The sequence below is a fragment of the Pholcus phalangioides genome, unplaced genomic scaffold (genome assembly GCF_987345545.1).
Source record: "Pholcus phalangioides strain wild (caught in Gottingen) unplaced genomic scaffold, Ppha-v1.0 ptg000039l_1, whole genome shotgun sequence".
Classification (NCBI taxonomy): Eukaryota; Metazoa; Arthropoda; class Arachnida; order Araneae; family Pholcidae; genus Pholcus; species Pholcus phalangioides.
This window is the reverse complement of record NW_028301625.1, coordinates 25,157,183-25,180,872: the sequence shown is the minus strand read 5'-3', so window position 1 is coordinate 25,180,872 and position 23,690 is coordinate 25,157,183. Positions and strand designations below refer to the sequence as shown.

At 35.8% G+C, this 23,690-nt stretch overlaps 1 protein-coding gene across 11 annotated transcripts in view; it reads right to left on the bottom strand.

The window, feature by feature from the left end:
- Positions 1–354: 354 nt before the first annotated feature.
- LOC149065751 (uncharacterized) overlaps positions 355–23,690 on the bottom strand; it is a 112,706-nt gene continuing 89,370 nt past the window's right edge. For 8 of the 11 annotated variants that reach the window (XM_089253829.1, XM_089253824.1, XM_089253825.1 and 5 more), the window contains 9 exons: positions 18,007–18,206; positions 16,340–16,429; positions 15,330–15,391; positions 14,752–14,895; positions 14,133–14,273; positions 4,206–4,352; positions 3,486–3,644; positions 1,314–1,409; positions 355–741 (listed from right to left, as the gene is read on the bottom strand). In XM_089253829.1, the coding sequence (XP_089109955.1) occupies positions 707–741; positions 1,314–1,409; positions 3,486–3,644; positions 4,206–4,352; positions 14,133–14,273; positions 14,752–14,895; positions 15,330–15,391; positions 16,340–16,429; positions 18,007–18,206 (1,074 nt within the window). In that variant the 3' untranslated portion in view covers positions 355–706. The remainder of the gene's footprint in view (positions 742–1,313; positions 1,410–3,485; positions 3,645–4,205; positions 4,353–14,132; positions 14,274–14,751; positions 14,896–15,329; positions 15,392–16,339; positions 16,430–18,006; positions 18,207–23,690) is intronic. The other 3 variants (XM_089253827.1, XM_089253831.1, XM_089253834.1) reach the window with 1 other exon arrangement.

Genomic DNA, 23,690 nt, shown 5'->3' with positions numbered 1-23,690 from the left:
ATGTGAACAAAATATATCCTAGAGATAAGTTTTGAAGATTTTTCAAAATTTCTCTTAGACTTAAAATGACTGTCCAAACCCAACGCACATATATTTCATTCAGATCGAAATAGGAGGGGATCAATACTGATGCCTGAAGACGAATTACGTTGCCACTGCCAGTAAAAAAGTCATATCGAAAACGGTAAATCTCAAGTCTATTAACGATAGACAGGATTCACGTTTTGCTTCGTGTTTGACTTTAACTTTACTTCGAGGCATCAATGTCGGTTTGAGAATTCATTTGTGTCCGTGGATTCTTTCAAGTCAATAAAAATCACCTATAGTTTTTATTTTATTTTTCAGATCTCTCTGTTCATTTCAATACATATTTATTTTGTTCTATAGGTTTGTGAATTCGCAGCCTGTATAGTTAAGGCGACTTGTATAGGATGTAAACCAATAGAACAGTTAATTCAAAACTTTTTTTTCTAAAAATAGCTTTTTCTGTAGTTTTAGATTTCGCAAACTAACATTATTGCTCAGTTGGAAAATAAAACCAACGCTACATAAAAATAACAGTTCGTCAGCAGCCAGCAAGACAACATAATAACACAATAAGTTGGGATGAAGCTAAGCAGAAAACACATTATTAGCTTCGAAGTCAGTTCCATCTTTTCATTTGATATTTTCCTATTTTTGATGCGAATCACTAAAGTCAGACAAACTACAGGTCGACACTTTCGCCACCAGAGGCACTGCCTATAAAAAGAAAAACATGCATACATTAGAGAGTGATCATAAACCAAGAAAAATAAACAACTTCCACAAACACGAGCTTTGACTATCTATATAACAATTTTCCTTTTGTTTTTTCTCCAATAATTTTAAACATACAATCCTCCATAGATTTCAATATATTTCATATGATTCCAACACCAATACTATATCACGCTTTCTTAATAGATTTTTTGCAATCATCGAAAGACGAACACTGATTTCTATTTGCTGCACTTACAAAATTCTAAGTATGCTCCAAACGTTTTCAGTGGGATTCAGGTACAGACTCTTCCCTAGTTTTCGAATTAAATTTTTTAAGAGGGAAACGTTATGCACGTTGCATCTTAATTATGTGCATGTGGCTCGCAGTAGGGCTGCAGTTAGATGCTTAGTCAGCCGGCGCAAGCATGCAATTTAGCGCCCCTCGCATTTTTACGTGCTATATGTTAGGATGTCATAAGGTGTGAGCATTTTATATACTGTATACTGAAGACACTGTACTGTAAACACTGTATACCGTACTTTAGTTTATTCTTGGTAATTTACCAACTTACCTGCATCACAGACGAAATATTCCTTCTGCCCTAGTCCTACCAAGGAAGACTCTTTCAAACGTTTTGATAGGTTTACAGGGACTTTTTGTCCACCATCTGTAACGAGAGAAAACATGACGGAATCATTTTAGAAAAAAAAAAAATAAAAGTTTTTTTCAATTAAATTTATAAGGTGAAGTTTTTCATTAGTGCATCGAAACTAAAATCCGATTTTCACAAAAAAAAAAATTTAAACATGCAAAATGTACACTGGAAGCAATAAAATTTAATATTCGCATCATTGTGATTAGTGAAGTCAAAAAGGTTTTTCCTACAAGATTTTCGGAAGACTGGTTATATCTGGAGATGAGATGATTTAAGGAGAAAATTCATCTCTGCCTCCACCGGGACTCAAACTCCGGTCTCCTATACAGGACGAGTGCTCTACTCCCCTAAACTATGGAAACGTAAAATATTTCTTCCTTGGAGCGTATATATTTCGTGCTCGCGGTAGCCCAGGTCGATAAGGTACTCGCCTAAAGTACCAAAAGATGTTTAGAGGTGTCGCGAGTTCGATACCCGGTTCGTCCTTGTCAGAAAACTTTCCTGATACAAGGGTACAACAAAAACGGTGACATGACCGCAGAAAAAATTGCTACTGCAGGGAGTCCCCCATTGAGGGGTTAGCGCACCAATATCTCGATGAGTGAAAAAAACAAGCCTGCCGTTCGGAATCAGCAATAAATTGTAGGTCCCGGTCTAAAAAATTAGCCCTCGTGTGCAGAAAATGACCGTGGTGCGACAAAAATGATCAAATGTATATATGTCGTTGTTCCTGCACGGAACCATTCAGCATATCCGAGGATGATATCCCTCTCCGATATACATACCAAGGTTTTTAACAGCTGGCTGATGCGAAGATATAATTAGGAAAGAGAAAAAATTCAACTGCAGGGCCGCAACTAGATATTTGGTGACCCGGGGCAAGTGTACATTTTGGCGACCCCTTGTAATGCTGAAGCAGACGTTCGAGAATAAAATTTGTGCCCCCTCTGGTCCAGCGCCCAGGGCACGAGACCCGCCTGCTCGCCTCTAGTTGCGGCCCTGTTCAACTGTCCTTCCCTGAATTCATCTTCGCATCAGCCAGCTGTTAAAAACCTTCGTATGGATAGCGAAGAGTGACATCATCCTTGGGCAATTAATGTTCCCCACCTTCAAAACTTTGATTTAAAAAAATGCAAATAAAAATTTTTTTTTTTAAAAGTGATCGATTTCAAACACCGTCTCTTTTATGCTGTTATCAAAATATGAGATATCTCCACACCCCCACTGCCAGTTGATCTGACAAGTTGGGAGCGGGGTGGGGGGGTCGAATGGAAAACTTGTCAAATAAAGGCAACGAACGTCTCAATCTTTCCTTAGAGCTCGTGTGTACTAAACGGGACCGTACATGGACAGTCGGACCTAATTCAGGCCAAAGCTCACAACTGCTGTAAGGAAAGATTGAGGCACTCGTTGCCTTTGTAGTCTAGTGGTCTAGGGCTCTCATCCGGCAAGTGAGAGGATGTGGGTTCAATTACCCGCAAAGGGCAGTTTAATTTTCTCTCTTTCCTAAACGTATCTTCGCATCAGCCAGCTGTTAAAAACCTTCGTATGTATAGCAGAGAGTGACATCATCCTCGGATAAGTCGCCATCTGGTGCCAGTGTCAGCAATTGCGAGCTTTGGCCTAGTGGTCTGCTGGTCTAGGGCGCTCACCCTGCAAGTAAGAGGACGTGGGTTCGATTTCCCGCCAGGGCAGTTGTCTTTTCCAAATGTATCTTCGCATCATTATCTGTTAAAAACCTTTGCATTCAGCATATATATACACATATATCAGCATATAAATCATCATCATCTCCAGATATAACCAGTCTTCCGAAAATCTTGTATTAAAACATGTGGAGAGATGACATATTTCCTTACATAAGGTTTTTCTTATTGATACGATCCATATAAATGTTATCGGATACTCACACAGATATTAGGCCTATCAGTAATTTATATACTTATCTGAATGTTTTTAGCAGCTGTCCAAGTATAAGTATTTTTGAAAAATGTATGTCCATATGTGTGGTGTGTGTGCATTTCTCATTTTCCGCTACTTAATTCGCCGGAATACATACGGTCATAAACTGCCGAAGAAATAATTAACCTGGAGTTTTGCCGTCCATCCATTGCAATCCTTTTCCTACTTCAAGGGGAACTGTCCAGCTCTCTGGGTCGGGAGAGCGGACTCCTGTCACTTCCTCAGGAGATTTTACAGTAGTGAGTGGTACTCTCATGGGAGGCTTCATAATGGCAGCAGGAATGCCTGAGTGTAAAAAAGAAAATCAAATTTAAATTAACAATCTGAAGTTGTCTTCAGCAATTTTTTAAAGGAAAAGCTCATATTACCGTATTTTTCTGCCTGTTATCATACGTCAAAAAACATTGGAATTTCTTAGTGCTGATTATATAAAGCTGTGTCTTATCTGCCAACTTTTTTGAGAGCTTTGTGTAGAAATAAATATTTTTATAATTAACTTTCAAAAAGTAATTTTTTTCAAAGATTTATAGATGTGAATGGAAAAAATCGACATTTCTTTCTACAGAAAATGTAATAAACAGCCCCTTCCAGTTTTCAAGATTTCATCATTGATGAACGAAATTTTCACATGTGGATTATATGCCACAGCGGATTGACTATAGGATGATATTTTTATTTCTCAAAGTAGCGAAATTCGCATCTGCGGATAATACGCAGGAAAATACGATACTAGAATTCTGAAAAGCATTGCCACATAAAAGGAATTTTAACAAAAGTTACGAGAAAGATTTATTAATGCAGAGATTGAAAAATGTAGAATGAAGCACACTTCAACTGTATACGTACCTGGTTCTTCATGACCATTCATTTTAGAGTCCTGGACGGAATTCTGCTCGTCAGACTCTCCATTAACTAAAGTCCTATCAGGTTTATCGCTGTCTTCAGGATAACCATTTACCATAGTTTCTTCCTCTTTCTTTTGTTCACTATCATCTAAAAAGGAATTCAAACGCATCAAACTCATATATTCTTACTCGAATATATATATATATATATTGTATATGGAAATATACATGGAGAAACTATAAATTCTCAAGTCTATTTTTTTAACAACAGAAAAAAAAATATAGAATCATTAAAAAAATGAATTTTTACTGCATATTTGTTAACTCGTTGCTGCATGTAAGCGAGTACAGTGAATTTGCCAAAAAAGTGGTGCGTGTAATAAATAATTGGTAGCTCCCCAGGGATGCGCATAGCTGAAAGAGAAGGACGGGGACACATACTCCTAGACTAATAAAATAATTTTACAGGAAAATATGGCATCATGCATTCTGTATGTTCAAGACAACCATAATCTTTTTTATGGGCAGTGTATTACATAGTATTAATTATTAGTTTTTTTCTTTCGTGATATATGCTTTTACATTGGGTTGCTGTATTTTGGTTACATTTGGCATACATATTTTTCATGGGCATCTTTTTTCATCCACCCCATTAGTCACTTTGCCTGTTGGGGCTTTTGTGTTTGTATTTGTAAAATGGTTCACAGTTTTATTACACTCAAAAGTACTGGATTTTAGTTTCACAGTGATATCTCGGCGGATGTTTCACTTAAAAACATGGAATTTAATCTGTTAGACTCTTTAAATGGAAGACGGAAAGTCTCTAAATAACATGTAAATTATATAGGTATAAAAAAATAATATTTTTTAATTTAATGCATATATACAGACTCTTGAAAAATATCCACGATTTATAAGTTCTTTGAATGCTTTTTCTTAATTGGAAACATGTTTCTGTTGTTAACGGTCTAAAACTCAACCCTTTTTATATTCAAGGAAGTCTGGAAGTCTTAGGTAACATGTCTGTGATGCCGAATTTTGAAAAAAAAATCATGTTAATTGAAAAATTTAATTATAGCTATTTATAGTATTATAATAATATCAATTTAAAATATATTTCTTAGATTATACATATAATAATGACTAGAGCCCGGAAGTTAGGCAAAATGTCATAAATGCCTTTTTTGCCTATTTTCAAAGTTTTCTGGTAAAAATAACTTTTTTGAAATTTTCGTGCCATAAATGTGTGTGTGCCTATTTTAACATATTTTTAAGTTTATTAATGAATTTCAGAGGCCTTAATCTGTAAAACTTGGATATTTTGAGCATTGAGAACTTCAAAAAATTGCCTTTTTTAAAATTTTCCAACTCTCAGTATTTATTATCATCAGAGAAAGAGCCCCCCCCTCCCTCCCTCCCTAAAGACCCATTTAGACGGAAACAATTGATTTGAAAGATTGGTGTTGACATGCATAAACTTTGCTTTGACCGGATGGCATTAGACATGAATGAATTTGTTTCACATGAACGCAGCCCGAGTTAGAAAAACAGAGGAAAATTAGAAATTTTTGTTTCTCCACATGCTTCACATAATATGTATCGCTCAGGCATTGGACTACTACTACTAAACCAAACATGCACCTCGTCCATATTCCTCTGCGGAACTTCTAACGAATTGGTACATGTTGGAATGTGTGTGTATGTGTAGTGAACCTGACGTGAAGTTTGTTTCTGTGTAATGCTTGTTGTGTGTAGTACTTCCATCTGCCATCAAGTTTTCTAATTATGAGTGAAGTGCAATGATTGAATAATTGTATTGTTGTAGGCTCGCTGCTCTCTGTGGCTAGACTTTTTAACGGGCAGGCATTGGACTGCATTGCATGTGTATAGTGGACCGATGATTGTCCCAAGAGGTCATGAATTGACGTTATGGCTCACACAAGGGGGATTGGAGCAGACAGGTTCTGGGGGCATGTTGTTTTGATCCTGTTTTTTTTGCACCATAAATGCACTGCAAACAGCCACCGCAATTTATTAAATATACATATTCAGTTTTTGATTATAATGACCAGAGGTCATTATATTATTCACCTCAGGGGTGTGTGACAGACGCGGCCACACAGGGCCCCGCACTTGAAAGAATCTCGCATATGTTTTAATATATAAAGAAGTTAATTTTTTTTTACAAAAATACAAGATGGCCATGTTTCAACTATAGAAATGATACTGATTATTTCAAAAATAATTCAAAAAATAAACCAGAATTATTGCCCAGCTCGAGGGAACCCCACAGACATTTTCTCAACCGGCTTTCGTCTAGTAATGGTGTCCCTGGAACTGACCTAATCCTGAGGGTTTACTAACATTTTATCTTGGGGTTAAAATAAATCTAACTTGGATAACAATGCAGTTATTATAAACTATAATTAAAACAATGGACGGATTAAGTGAAACCAATTTTTAAGCTAGTTTTTGGACCCTTAATATCTTTGCTTTTAGTTCCTACCAAAAGTAATAAATGCCTTTTTTTAGTGCTTATTTTAGGAATTTCGACAATTTTTAGTGCCTAAACTTCCGGGCTCTAGTAATGACATTACTTAATACATTTTCACTCGTAATGCCTTCTATATCGTCATTAGAGCCCGGAAGTTTCGGCACACTAAAAATGGTTGAAATAGGCGGGCAAAAAGGCACTAAAAATGCCTGATATAGGCTCTAAAAAAAGGCATTTATAATTTATGGAAGGAAAGAAAAATAACTAAAAACTATTTATTAAGGGTCCAAAAACTAGCTGAAAAATTGGTTGCACTTAATCAGTCTGCTTGTTTTAATTATAGTTTATAAACTGCATTATTATACAAATAAGATAGATTTCGAGCGTAAAATGGCATTAGACCTGCAGGATTAGATTAATTCCAGGGCTACCCATGATCAGACGCAGAGCCCGTAGAGAAAATGATCTTTGGGGTTCCTTCTATAGCGAATAATTCTCCTTTATTTACTGCATTATTTGTGGAATAATAATTATCTTTCTTGTTTCAAATTCCCTTTTATTTGTTGCATTATTTGTGGAATAATAATTATCGTTTCTTGTTCTAATAATACTTATTCGTTTTTAATTACCTAATTTGATCTATTGTTGTAAAAAAATGTAACTTTGCTTTTATATTACCACATATGCGGGACTGTGTGGCCGCATCTGTCACACACCCCTGAGGGCGACTCGTGAGGGCGACGTGAATTTAATCGAATACTAAGTATGTTTGTGAAATAAACAGTCATGACTGTTTGCAGTGCATTTATGGTGTAAAAAACAACATGAAACCCCACAGCCCTGTCTGCTCCTACCACGCCTTGTGTGAGTCATGACGTCAACCGATGACCTCTTGGGATCATCGGTCAGCTATACATATATACAGTGCAGTCCAGTGCCTGAGCGAAATATGTTTATGGGGAGAAAACTAATTTATAATATTTTCCTCTGCTTTTCTAACATGGGCTGCGTTTATCGGAAACAAAATCATTCACGTCTAACACCATCCGGTCAAACCAAAGTTAATGCATGGCAACACCAAGATCCGCATCTCTCAGATCACTTATTCGCGTTTAAGTGGGACTGAAGGGGGGGGGGACTTTCTAACACTAAGAGAGTTGGAAAATAAATTGAAAAAAGCAATTATTTTTTGTTTCAATGCTGAAAATATCCAAGTTTTGCAGGTTATGGCCTCTGAAATTCAGTAATAAAATTAAAACTATGTTAAAATAGGCTTTTATGGCAAGAAAAGTTCAAAAAAGGTATTTTTACCAAACAGTTTGAAAATAGGCAAAAAAAAGCATTTATATTATGGCATTTTGACTGAACTTCCGGGCTCTAGTGATTACCTTTATTCTCATTCACACGAGATCCCACCGCCCCGCGTGACATCGTTAATTAATCGCAAATAATTAACGATTTCACTTTTATTATGCCATAGATAAATATAACGATTAGAAAAACGATAATTAATCGTTAAAGAAAATCCGTTGGATTTAGTTGGATCGTTAATTATCATCTTTAATTGTTTACTTATTATCAGTTGTTAATTATATGTATTTACTTTTTATTTTTTTTGATTGACGTCGGGCAGCATAAAAATTGTTATATTTTATATTTCCCACTAATTTTCCCCATTTTCCGGAGGTGCCACACAAATGAAGTTCCCTCTTTTTTACTGATATTTTTTCATATTTTATTTCAATTTTGAAATCTTCCGTAGAATTTTTACTCTTTTCGGACACGCTTAGTAAAAAAAAACACACACATGCACTATACTATACTTACATTATAATTGTTCTTGAAGCTCGTCTGAAATCAAAATCTGATAAAATTTGTTTTACATTAGTTGACTACTGCACCGCACACCAACTCCAGTCGTACACTAAAGTGCCAGAAGCCATGGGATACCTCTTAATATTGCTGCACTTCGCCGGGTAAAAGGAGGTCCCACACGATATCCCATGACTTTTGGCACTTCAGTGTATATCGCCATATCCAACTACAGAGCTGGGGGAGGTGAAGACGCCATCTATCGGTGGTCACCCAAGGATAGATATGTAAAGAACTTTTCTGATGTTCTTTTTAGCTGGAATCGAACCCATGGACCTTGACGGTAAACCTCCATAGTGGAAGACGAGCATCTTACCACTGAGCCACCCAGGCGCGGCCCACGCGAGTTGACTGGTTCATTTACGTGAAAGAGCTGAAACTCGATCGTATATTATGAAATATTGAAAGCTGTCTTTTTTAAATTGCGCACAACCTGCTAGACCAGCACAAGAATTTATTGTCTCAACTGTGAGTATGTATTCAGCAGTTTTCGTATTGGGACGCATCAGCTTTCCTCCCCACCCCAGTACCATTTGAAAACAGTTTCAGTGGAAACAAGTAATACCGTGAAACCTCTATGCAACGATACTCTGTGGACCAAGAAAAATATCGTTGTGGGGGTTATCGTTTTATCGGGAGGCAATATTATCATCACGTCTCCCCAAATTTATGCGGTTGTGTACATCTGTCCTAAATCGGCTTTGTAAGAAACACTAGAAAAAATGTGCTTTCAAGTATTTATTCGCAGCTGAAACTATAATTGATTAATAAAATTCAGCTAGCACTGCCCTGTGCAAAGGTTTGCTGTGTTGCACTTTTGTGTCTCACACAAAAAGTAGCAGTAGCAACTTCTTCAACAACGCTTTTGGTGATTAAATGTTGCAAGATACCGATATTGTTAGACACCCTCGGAAGAACAAAAGCATATGAAGAGTTTGAAAATTATTGAAAATTATTTTGAGCGAGATTTAAAAAATATCGTTGTAGCGGTTTCAAAATTTCTTCAAAAAATATCGTTAGAGATTTATCGCAGTAAAGAGTATGCAGTAGAGAGTTGTACCGAGAGGAGTTTAACATTAGACTATAGGCAATTCCAAACAATATTTGAAAAAATATCGTTGTAGAGGGATTTACTTCTCTCTCTCTATCTATCTCTCTCTGTTTCATCGAATATCGTTATAGGGAGGTTTCACTGTAGTACAAACATCGGAAGTAGTTTCGAAATCGATGACTAACCTAAAATAGTAACTGATTTTTTAAAAAAGTAACAAGATCCAAGTCAAGAAATTTCAGGATTTGACAAATATGTTCAGCATATCAAATTGCTTCGAGTAGGTGGCCTCAATTTCTTTTAATCCATTCCTAATATATTTATTTACATCCAGCGAATAGATACGTGAAATAGACAAAATATGCTTTTATAACATCAATTAACATTATATAGTTACCACAATATACATTACTTATATTTTTTTTGTAAATTTGGAACATATGAAACTGTTCGAGTAAAATTTGATTAATCAGACGATTAATAGATTAAAATTTTTGATTAACCAGTTAAAATTTTTAATCCATTCCCAGCCATAATTTTTACTATATATTCAAGTTCTTCAATAATTAAGAAAAACAGAATTTTACTGCAAGAAAACTGCTTTAATAAAAAGAGATAAAATTTGAACTGGTTAGATGAAAAAAAAAAGCTCTTACGTCTCTCACACTAAGTACTGCAGCAATACTTAATGCCCATGTGAGATGGATTTTTTGTCTTGTATAGTTAAGAAATCCTACGATTGGGAGAATTTTATTTATGGAAAATTTTTTCAAAGCATCATTTTTGCAAGAGAATAGAGAAAAAAAGAATGTTTTTACACACGAAGAGTCTTGACATTTAATCAAAATTTGATTTTAAGTGTTAATTGGCTTAAAAAAAAAGAAAAAGTAATGTTAATTTTCATGTCACAAAACCCAGCTCTAAGCAGACGGTTGCTTTTCCAAGAAGAAAATGGGGTTATATGAGTATGAAGGAAACGCATCCAACTTGAAGATGCTTTTAAATGCACTCATAACAATCCTGCAAAACGTCTTTAGGAAATGAAATATATTTTCATATCCGATATTTTCGTTGAAAAATTAATGATCGCGATTATCCGATTCAACAATTGATGTTCGAAGGTTTTTAACAGCTGGCTGATGCGAAAATATAATTAGGAAAGAGAAAATTCACACTACTGCCCTTTCCTGAATTCATCTTCGCATCAGCCAGCTGTCAAAAACCTTCGTATGGATAGCGAAGAGTGACAACATATCCTTCTACAATTGATGTTCTCTGCTTTTAAAAATTTGATTTAAAAAAATGTAAATAAAAATAATTTGTCTTAAATGTCGTCGATTTCAAACACTGTCTCTTTTATGCTGTTATCAAAATATGAACATAAGAGTCCATCCACCGCCAGTTGATCTGACAGGTTGGGAGCTGGGGGGGGGGGGGGGCAAATGGAAAACATGTTCGACGGAGTTACGTAATTTACAAATTTTTTGGGCCGAAATAAGAGGCGTTTAATGAAGCGAGATTTCCCGGCATTGCAGCTGAGAGTTAAAAAAATTATCTCGACAAATACGATAAAAAATGATATGATCTCCATCACTAAGCCAGCAACTGAAATGTTTATTAGCTATTGAAATTCTTCCCATGATGGGGCGCGGTAGCCCAGGTCGATAAGATACTCGTCTAAAGTATCGAAAGATGTGTAGAGGTGTCGCGAGTTCGATACCTGGTTCGTTCTTGTCAGAAACTTTCCCGACGCGGGGTACATCGGAAACGGCAACATGACCACAGAAAAAGATTGCTACAGTGTGGGGAGTCCCACACTAGTGATTAGCGCACCAACCTATCGGTGAGTATAAAGGGGCTACCGTTCGGAATCGGCAATAAATTGAAGGTCCCGCTCTAATTAGCCCTCGTGTGCAGAAAATGACCGGGGTACGACAAAAATGATCGAAGAGACTGATGAGCAGTCCGCACACTAACGCCTCTTGAGATCCCAGTCCTAAATTTGACCTTATTTGGTGCGGTGTTGCATGCCTACTAAGTAAAACGATTCTTGTCTGTCATGGTGGTAATGTTCATATATAAAGGTTTTTTCACAATCATATTGTTTTCGAAAGTCAGATTGTTGTGTTGGGATTTTTGTACCGCGGCACATTCTTAGAATGAACGTTTTGAGAGTTCATATGTTTGCCTCAATCTCGGAAACGCTGATACACATCTCACGTGTCTCAATTTTTGAACCGCGTTGAAATGAGTACGTCACTTGAATCGTGACAACCAAATATTTTTTTTTTTGATGCTCTATAAGCTACACTGCTGGCCACCGTAAATGCAACACCCTGAAGGAAGCATGCAAATAATATGAAATTTACAACATGCATTAGCGGAGGTGAGATATGCAAATGATTAGAATTTCAGCGCAGACGCACATCACGCGCGCCTGTGGCGCCACTTCAAAGCGCTATTTAAGGCTTGGAGATTTCGACGATTTGAAGTACGGCAATTGTGTTTTTCTTGTGGTTTTTTCAAAAAAACGATCAATTATGCCTCGTAGAAAACAGCGATCATCTTTTGATCAAGTATCCGAGTTCGACAGAGGAAGGATAGTGGCCTACCGAGATTGTGGATTATCTTTCAGGGAAATCGGTAGTCGTGTTGGACGAAACCAAACAACTGTAATGCGGATATGTGATCGTTGGATGCAGGAGGGTACGACGGACCGACGTGGTCGATCGCATCCACCTCAGTGCACCACTTCACGTGATGACAGGCGTATTGTGCGTATGGCAGTGACGGATCGCTCAGCCACATCACGAACCATAGCACAGCACATTCAGTCTCTACCGCATCATCCAGTGTCTGCGCGTACCATTCGACACCGTTTACAGTAGAGTGGTCTGTCCGCAAGACGTCCATTGCTTCGTCTACCCTTGATGCAGAACCACAGACGTCTCCGCCGCCAATGGTGCGATGAAAGAAGGATGTGGACGACACAATGGAATGAAATTGTCTTTACTGTCGAGTCACGCTTCTGTCTGCAACACCACGATGGTCGGATTCGAGTCTGGAGACACCGTGGAGAGAGGATGCTGAACAGCTGCGTTATGCACCGCCACACTGGTCCTCCACCGGGTATTATGGTATGGGGCGGTATTGGATATCACTCTCGCACTCCTCTAGTACGCATTGCCGGTACTTTAAAAAACCAGCGCTACATCTCCGAGGTGTTGGAGCCAGTTGTCCTTCCTTACCTTCAGGGCTTGCCGACAGCCATATTTCAACAGGATAATGCGCGACCACACGTGGCACGCATTGTCCAAAGGTTCTTCGTCAATCGCCAGATTGAATTGCTTCCCTGGCCAGCTCGCTCTCCGGATCTTTCGCCGATAGAAAACATGTGGTCCATGGTTGCTCAACGATTGACCCAGATTACATCCCCAGCTGCCACACCAGATCAACTTTGGCAACGCGTGGAAGCTGCTTGGTCTGCTGTACCCCAAGAACACATCCAAAGTCTCTTTGAATCAATGCCGAGGCATGTGGCAGCGGTGATCTCCAACAATGGCGGCTACTCTGGCCACTGATTTTGGCAGGAACCACACTTCACAGAAGTCTATAAATTTAATCATTTGATGCTTGGTCAACATGTTATCTACAAAATAAATATTGTTGCGATATCTCTTGTCTTTCTTGGTGTTGCAATTTGGGTGGCCAGCAGTGTACTTCACATGTCTATCGCATTATATACGCTCTGTCGGATGTGTACGATGACGTGCATAGGTAACTTTGCATAGAATTTCTTGCGCACTAGTTTTTCTGGAACTTTTATGCGATTTATTCTAAACATATACAGGGTGATCAGCGAATAAGCCCTAATTTCAAAATTAAATATCTCTACAACAAAGATCAATAGAATTATGCGGTAAACGGTACGTTTATTAGCAAAACTGTAAGAATGTTGTACAGAAATTTCGAAAATTTAGTTTTTTTTTAAATTTTTTAAAATTAAAAAAGAAATAAACAAAACTGGTGATTTTGGGGTTCTGAAAATCCTCATTTGTGTGAAGAGAAACCACTGCATTCGCCTAAAGTTACTGCATGGGCTGCGGTATGCGCCAGAGGCATTATCGACCCCTTCTTCGTGCGAGAAACGATTACTACTGAACGTTACGTTACAATTTTGGAACAATTTGTCAGCACACATGGCGCATACCGCAGCCCATGCAGTAACTTTAGGCGAATGCAGTGGTTTCTCTTCACACAAATGAGGATTTTCGGAACCCCAAAATCACCAGGTTTTTTTTTTTTAAATTTTTAAAAAATTAAAAAAAAAACTAAATTTTCGAAATTTCTGTACAATTTCCTAACAGTTTTGCTAATAAACGTACCGTTCACCGCATAATTCTATTGATCTTTGTTGTAGAGATATTTAATTTTGAAATAAGGGCTTATTCGCTGATCACCCTGTATGAGCTAATGATTGTGTGTGTGTCAACAGATATACGTATATTAACCTGTTTCATCCTTTGTGTCGGGTTTCAACCACACTTTACCATCTTCTCCGTTCACAACTGCTGTGCTGGCAGCATGAGGCCTGGGTACTGGACGGGCTTTACTTTCCATGGGTGAACCTTTTCCGTGTGGAGAACTAATACCTGCATAAATAATATTATCACCTAAAATTCCAATCTGTGATAAATTTGATAAAAAAAAAAAACCAAGTTTTACATTACAAATGTACAGTATTATCAAATCCAGACTGGCCTACTCGGCTACTCTGCAATCATCCAGCCTCTAAAGTGGTGAGCTCATGGAGAAAAATAATGTCTGTAGAAAATGTTGGAAACATCTATTAAACCAACTAGCGGGTATATGCAGTTTACCATTGAATCTCACAATGAATTTTAATTTTATGTTGTTCAATTTTTATTGTTCTTGGCAGCTTGCTTATAGTTGTAGCTTATTAGTTCAAGGTTAGAATCTCTGGTATGACCTGCCCCCTCAAATGAAACGGCAAAAATGTGGTCTATTGACTATGTCGGTGCTGTGGACATTCTGGAAAGGAATGCAGATTTTCAAAAACAGATATAAATATGAATTTTTACCCTTTTTTTGCACCATCTTCAATTTTACCTTGCTTTGAAGCTTTTTTTCGGCCAGACAGGTCACCGTGTCCATGGACTGGCAAATCCTTTGGAGCCCGAGGTCGTGTTCGCTTCGGTGATCTGTTCTCCGCTTTTCCCGCAGGAACTACAGGTTCTGCTGATTTCGGTCGAACTGAAATTAAGTCTGTAATTAGTAGGTGGAAGTAGCAAATTTTAGCATTAAAATAAAATTGAAATCAAACGTGTTAGTGCAGCTTTCATTTTTGTATAATGAAGGTTTTCAGACACACTTCAAACAATTTCGTATTTTATCAAACGATCCGTATCGCTAAACCGAGCTATCCTCTTTGATGGTGAAAAGAGCTTTAATACTTTATTACTTATCAACGGGTGTCTCTTCTATAGAGAGTTCCTGTATATAGTCCATCACGCATCATGTAGAAATGTAGAAATTATATTTATGGAGCTTTATGTCATTCTATGTTGCTGGATTTAAGTCATAAAATCTCAATCCATTTTGCCTGATTCGTTGATAGAAACATCGCATTAGTTGTGTACGTACGTGTCATTGCCTATAGATTTCTTGTGACTAAGAACGAAACTCACCTGTCGTTTTCTCGACCGCGGCCTTCTTTTTTGGGGATCCTTTCGGAACTTCAGCTCCTTCCCTGAAAAAATAATTACTGTCAAATGAATTTTGTAAATTAAGGAAATGAATAATTTTGATACTCTAGATGACTTAAAAATGATATTTTCATACTCTACGAGGTACAAACTGACGTTCCATGCAAGAAGCTATGCATACAGAATGAACTTTCGAAAAGTCAATAAATTCAATCGAAAATTCAGACTGAAATCTATCTATAGCTATAATTGCGTGTGAATTTTCAGGCAGGAATGCACCGCACATTGCAAGTAATGGATAGGGTGATTTCAACAACGTTTATACCCTAATTTGTTTCAATTCGGAAATGCTTTTTTTTTATATACAACATGACACATTTTGATGAATCTAACTGTCACAATGCGATAGAATAGATGAACACACTTTTAAAATATTTCTTAATGGAACATTCTGATTAAAAGTAATTTATGTGTAAATAGTTATGTTTCTTCAGACCTGTTCAAATGTACGCTCAGTAGAAATCTTACTATTATTGGTTGTAAGAGTTCAAAGTTAAGATGGGTATGGAAATTCGATGATAAGGATATAAATTCAGGAGTTTAGAGCATACGGGGGTATAAAACACATATACTTAACATCGCACTTATACCCCTTGTACTTTAGACCCCTCAATTTTAATTATTTCCGCACAAATTGGCGTAGAATCCAAATCTACATAGGTTATTCTTTAAGTATTTCGTGGATACTTGTAATATATTATTGTATTTGACCAGTGAAACAATATTAAACAGACTATCACTAAGCATTTCCTCCAACGAATATTGTTGACGAAATCAACCAGAAAAATTAAAGAAACAAAAAATATATATATTACTAAGTTTCTTTTCTAATTATTCAATATAACTATAGCAAGCGGAATTTGTGGGACTATTTCATGTGTGTGTGTGTAAGAAGGAGATTTTTCTCCCTTACACGTATTCCAAATACTTACGCAGCTTCTTTTTTCTCTTTTCGGGAATGGTGAACTGGCACCGGTGCTGTTCGTGATTTTTCCTTGACCAGCTTTTCATCTTTCCATGTCCTGAGGAAAACAGCAATTTTGTAACCAGCTGATTCAGTTTAGCTGGATGAAGTTAAAGTTGGACATTTGTTGTCATAAATAAGGGGGATCTGGTTTGATATTTGACTTCACGTTATCGCACGTTTTGTGCCTTAGTGGCAGTTAGTACTTAATATAAATTACTAGAGATAATTTTTAAATAGGTTATATTACGAAAGTAGAGAAAGGTGGATTTTTTAGGTGTACTGGTTAAATACGTATAGTAAAACCTTCCTCGGTCAAGGTGACGCCTGGCAGTCTAGTGGTTAGGGAGCTAGCTTCTGACTGTGCAAGTTTGGGTTCAGGCATGGATGTGGACTAACAAATTTCCTGGACAGATCGTAAAGATCTCTTGGGAATACGTGATGATCACGTTATTTATTTAAAAAAAAAAGATCCCCTTAAGACCTGCTACTTTGTGACAATCAAATGAACACCCGTTTATTTTATTGAAAGAACGGAACCGCAAAAAAGATGACACTGCCAAGATAAGGCGTGCTGTTAAAATTTTAAAAATCAGCAAAATGGGTGAGTGTTCTAACTCCAGACAAAACACGTTGTTTTCAATTTTTTAATGTATTCCGGTGGAGTGCAAAAGCAACGCAAAATACCTTAGCATGATATTTCTCAAGCAAATGACCTAGCTTTGACCAGTAAAAAAAGCAGTTTTTTCCAAATAGATAAAATGCTCCGACTGCATTCTATTATTTTTCACTAAGACTTTACTTTACAGTTTTACATTCATAGTGTCGAGAACGTGAACCAATTATGAAAAATGATCCCAAGCGCTAAATAAAAGCTAGAAAAGCATTGAAATTAGACAGTAAATGAAAAGCAATAGTGTGCACCAGTTCATTTGAATAAATTCCTACATATTAAAAACCTAAAGATCTCTGGTTTCTGTGGCCGTCTTTGTGAATGAAGAACTGTTGAAAAATATTTCCTTTTCACTCACTGTTCAAAGGGACAGGTATGTTCGTTCTTGAGCAGCAAAATTAGAAGAATAATTACAAACGGCGATGACTTATTTGAGAGTTCGTTATAATTAGGGATCAAAAATAAAGAGGAATCATACGTAATTTTTGCCATATTTATCAGAAGATTTTCAAGTACAAAAATTTATTTTCAGTGTTTTTGCTCAATATTTTTAAACGTTTCATTTCCAAGAACTGTTCATGTTTTTCTTGAATTCGGATCAGATAAAATTTCATTCAAAATCGTATTCCTAATTTGTTAAATGTTTAAAGTCAACACTCAAGGCTCCCATTAGAATGCAAATTAAAAGACCACATTGCATATATAAGCATAATTGTGCAGAATGTGCTTACGATTAAGCTTAAGAGATGTATGCATATCATTTTGGCGCAGAAATAGAATGAATATTTTTTATATTTGGAAACATGCTGCCACGATAGCATTTCTGCTCATTTTTTAGGTAGGAGCAACATTCCACTGAAAATCTATAAAGCTGTAGCCATTTACGAAGGAAAGCTTTAAGAGCCAAATCGTTTAAGCAACATCATGAGCAGTACCATACAAGTCGAAAATGAATAGTTTACCTCGCTGTTGACGTCACTGGAGAAAGAACAGCACGGTCCTTTACGTGCGAAATTAGTTCAGGAGGCAACGATTGATCAGCTGAACCGTAGAACGGAACAGCCCCATGGCTTCTTACACGGTATTGGTCAGCTTTTTTTAGTCGCTCCACAACTTCAGAATACCAAGCATGTGAATCCATGTCCGGTGGCACTTCGCTATCCTATACAAATGAACAGAGGAAAATAATATTTATAGATGGAAAAAATATGAGTTCTTATGTATCTCCTCGTAGCACGAAGAACGAGCAGAATTTTGCTTCTTTAGCATCATTTTTAAGGAAATTGACGCATAGATTTTTTTCATATGGTTTATTTGGCCCCCCCCCCCCACAATCATTTTTGGACTCAGGTAAGACAATTAGATCAGATTTCAGAGTTAAAAGTCGAGTCTAAGAATGTAAGTAAACTCTTTATTCCGACCCCAAAACTATACAGCAGGAAGTAAATGCTAAAGTGAATGAAAATTATTCTTTTTTCTCCCAGGAAGACTTCCGTTCGTTTTTATTTATTTAATTTTTTTCTCTCTCGGAGATCAAGGTCATGAAGTTTATACGAGTATAAATTCTCTCACATGCGTGTGCCATGTCTTTATTCATTTTTTCAATCGATGTCAATATTTTGGAGATTATGTCATGTATGAAGATGAAATTTCGAAATTAGGAAAAATTGAGTTTGTTATTTTTTTATGTATCTAAATCTTGAATTTCAATATTTAAAATTTTGTCATATATGAATGGAAGGATTACCATTACGGACAGCCACAACGAAAAAAACCACGATATAAAATTAAATTTATTAGAAGTAAAACTAAAGAACACTATATACATAATTAATGGAATCTCTTAAACAGGAGAACATTATCATGTGCAGAATATTTTCTTATTGTGTTTTTTTATCATCACAACATTGTATTCAGACCAGTGTTTCTCAAAGTGGGCAATATTGCTCCCTGGAGGGGGTGATGGAATGGTCCAAGAGGCGATAGAATCTACGGGTATAATATAAGATCCTATGGGTTCACTTGAGTTGGGGACGATGAGAGAAAAAATTCCCGAAGAAGGGGGCGGTGGAACATAAAGTTTGGGGAATAATGATTTAGAGATGAACAAATTTTTTTAATGCAGCATCAAGTATTCATAAGAATTGCATGTTTTAACCCTTTAAAAGGCACAGCAGAAATCACTAAACCCCCTTCAAAATGCCATATCTTTTTAATGAAGTGGGTTTTTTTCTCGATTTTCAGTAGGTGCAAAATCGAAGATCTAGGAAAAACCGTTTCATTGAGAAATAAACTTTGCAAAATATCTGGGCTTGTCAATACTAAAATAAGATACTTTTAAGGGGGCGGGATATTTCGTCGATGCCGCTTAAAGGGTTAAGTAATCAAAACGGCATTATGGGGAAACCATTCTAAATGTGAGAGCAAGTAATTATCGTCAGTGAAATTATACTTGATTTTTTTTAATGTTTGATTATTAAGGAAAACCTGAAATAAATTTTGTCATCTAATTTTTACGAGAGTATGACTGCATATTATGTAACGATGTGTATGCGTGTCATCACATTAGGAAACGATTTTCATATTTCTCTTTTAGACAACATTTTCTTGTAGATTAAATATTGATTCTTCAAAGTGATTTGGAAACCAAGACTTACAAGTAGTAGTTCCAACATGAGTCGATTATAAAAAACATCCTAATTATTCTAATAAAAGTTATAAAACCTCTGTAAAAAAGAAATTACATTATAAATGAGGTCTAGGTGCTTAATAGAACTACTATATTGAACTCTGTTCAAGTATACGCCTTCGACCAACGTGATTGAATGCATAATAGTCGGTAATGAATTTTTCAAGTGAATAAAACAGCTGTAAATAAAATGTAATTCAAAATTACAATTATCAGAAAGACAGGAAAATTAGGTACATGAGTTAAATATTTTTATCACTAAAATATTAATCATAGCCTAATCGATATTGAACACCTTGCGCATGACTTAAGCACTATATCTCGTCCACACGAACAGACACATTCATACAACATGATGATTCAGGAAGAAAATTTTATGCAAGCGTAAAGTTTTTGTGCAAAAAATCTTTCACAAAGAAAGAGGGTCATTTTACAAGTGCATGAGCAAAGGATATATCAATGTTTTCCGGGGAAAAACATAAATAAATAGCTAATTTTCAGATAAAATTCGATTTTTAAACGATAATAGGTTTTTAATAAAGTCTTCAAAATAAAATCAGGAAGTGAAAATGGAAAACGTAATTAAGAAATAATAAAATTAAAAAAAAAAAATAGCAAAAATTAATCGAACAAGCAGTTAACTTTAAACAACCTAAAGTGGATCAAATATATGAAAAAAAAAAAACATCAATGTGGAACATTTATTACATAAACAAGACGCTGAGATGCACTAGTGAAGCGTCAATGATAAGCGCATATGCAAGCTATAGGCCCGTAGCCATTGGAAAACAACAGACATCGAACAATTTCTGGTTAATGAGGCTTTAATTAAATGAATTGTGCCTGGTTTGTGTTGTCTAATTGAGAATGAAAAAAAAAACCTATCATTCACATTACGTTTGTGGTTTTGATTCTTTCGAAATTAATTTGCTCGCTTTCTGGTCATCTTCTGTACACAACTGGTATAATTAGACTTGAACTTAACAATCTATACCACATCCGGAACGTTCAACGTTGTCCGTTCTTTACCTAAGGCTTTATCTGGATAACTGTAGGGTGGAATTTCAAAATTGAAAAAGGTATAAAAAGGGACCAAAAGAAAAATCTTTTCCATATAAAATAACTTGCGAATATATATATATATATATATATATATATATATATAAAGTGAGCTGCAGAGCTATGCAATTTAGAAAACGGTATAGTAAAAGGATTACGCCCGATCAGATGCCACGAACAGCAGCGAATAAAATAATAATTGGGAGGGGGAATAATTGGATAAAAAAATTAAAATTTGTATACGACACTCCCAATTTAAAAAATGACGATAAGTAAAAGTTATATCAAACTTATACTGGAAGAAATTCATTTTTGACACTCAGATAGAGATATACCAAAAAATAGATGATTGAAATTCTTAATTTTTTCCACTTTTTTTTTACAATCATCTCCGTTCGCAAGTTATTTCATATCGAAACTTTCTATTAAACTTTCTTATTTTTTCTTTCTTACTTTCTTATCAAAACTTTCTTATGCACCCGGTTCAAGTGTAACATGGTTCCATATTTAAGTTGTTTTTCTAGTGCGTATATCAATTAATTACACTGACGTTCTACCAAAAAGTAAAACTTCGTGCAAAAGGTGCAAATCATTCATGTTTTGGTAGCACATCAATGCAACATGCAGCCAACCTTATAATTCAAACAAGAATAGACCAAAATATTCGTTATTCAGTCCAGCTAAAATGTGCTACACAAAATCACCAATCAACAAACCATGAAAAGTTCAGGATTAACAAACACCAAGGATCAGAGCGAAATTGAACATTATTTAAATGAGAATGTTAAGTTTACCTTGATCCTTGAAGTAATGAAGAAAGAGAATTAACATTGTTTAAATCCCAAAATATTTTCGCAAAAATGAGAAAAAAAATTAATCATGGCATTAGCAGCATGTATCACACTAATACAGTAGAACTTCGTTAATTCGAACTTAGTTATTTCGAATTTTGTATAATTCGAACTTTAACGAACTTCCCTTGAGAACAATTTTCTATCTAATTTAATGTTAAAATTTCTTGTTTAATTTGAACTTCTTTCGAATTTTTTGAATAATTCGAAGTTGGGGGAAAACCATACTTTCTGCATAAGCAAATTTAGTTTGGAAAAATTATACAAGAAGCCAGACACTGCTTTTCTCGATCCAGTTGTTAAATAAAAAATTTTAAAGATTAATAAAAATTTGAAAATTATGTTTTTCTATAATCTTTTTTTTTGAAAATTTAATACCCGTTTTAACATTGTTCATCTTGAAATGCATTGAGACTGTGTACCATTTAATACCGATTATGCTTTTCAACTTATAGATCAAGGTGTAACATTTAAAATCTGAATCTTTTTGTCGTCATTAAGAGTATGAGAAAGTATATGAAAGTTCATATTGTAATTCGCTAACAAAGGATATAGCCTTGATAGCATAAGAATGATAAACAAAATTTCGGAAACTGTTTCCGTAAATCAGGATTTGAACATGGTCAAGAAATTCTGTAGTGATACTGATTCCAGAACAGTGGAATAATGTAGCAGCTAAGATAAATTATGTATATATATATACATAATTAGTGGTAATAATAATAGTGGTAACTATCGACCGCCCAATAATTACACACGTGATTCCTTGTGAAAAATTAATATAGAAAAGTGTTTTTTTCCGTTTTGGATCGGATGAATATTAAGTGAGTTATAAGCTTTTGAAATTTTGTGACGTGTCATTTTTCTAACGGTCAGTTATGGGGCAAACTCCGAACGAAAGTACATTTCTCCGCCAGTAGCGGGTTGTCAGTTCTTGAAAATTAACTGAAATATTCAATACCATTCGGCCTTCTTCTTTCACGATTGGCGCTTTTACTCTCAATGCAGTGTGATAGTATAACCTTGCTGTTACGTGTAATTACGTATTAGTTTCATCCATTATATTGGCAAATTTATCACCAGATTTTTAAAGTGTTAGCCAAATGAGATCTACTTGAAATTTTTTTTAACCAAATCAACACTTTTTTGCCAAAATGTGGCAATTTGTTCTCTTTCACTATCAAGTCAGGACAATATTTTTTGAGTTATTTTAAAATCTCATCAAAACAATCACGTGTAATAAACTTCAAAGAAGATTGCAAAAACGGTAGCTTGACGAAGGTGACTTGTGAAAACACTAAAATAATAACATCGCTTCGATCAGAAACTTTCAATCAAATTAGTCATTTTATGAATTGGCATATTCAAAATAATTAGTGGTTTCTTGGATATTTTCTATTGATTATTCATCGAGCCACATTTTCATACCGATTTCTGCATGTTGCAATGACGATTTTTCATTTCCTTTTGACTGCAACTGATTTTTATCGCAATGAAATATTAATAAGTTTTTACTTTATCTTTTCACAAGAAAGATTTGGACTACTTTGAAATTTTTAGCAGAACTTTGTAATTTTTTTTAAATGAAGGTTTATTCAGGGGCGTATTTATTGGATTTTTGTAGGGCAAGGACCAATTAGGTCAAACTGCACCAAAACAAATGACCAATTGAAAATAATTGTGCATGTCATCTCAGGAAAGGAGGCAATTGCCCTGGGACCCCTCTTAAGACGGACTTCAGGATTTTACAAATACAAATTACAACAGGCAAATTGCCCAACGAGGTGGCTGACTTAAGAACACCATGGATCCCCGAGAAATTTTTTGGAGGCCGTACCTACTACTGCTACACCACACATGCACCCCCCGCGGAACCCCCAACGAATCGGTACATGCGGGAATGTGCGTGTACGTGTAGTGAAACCTGACGTGAAGTTTTTTGTTTCTCTGTAACGCTTGTTATGGGTAGTGCTGCCATCTGCCACCAGTTTTTCTAACTATGAGTGAAGTGTTATGATTGAATGATTTATCGTTGTATGACTGTTGC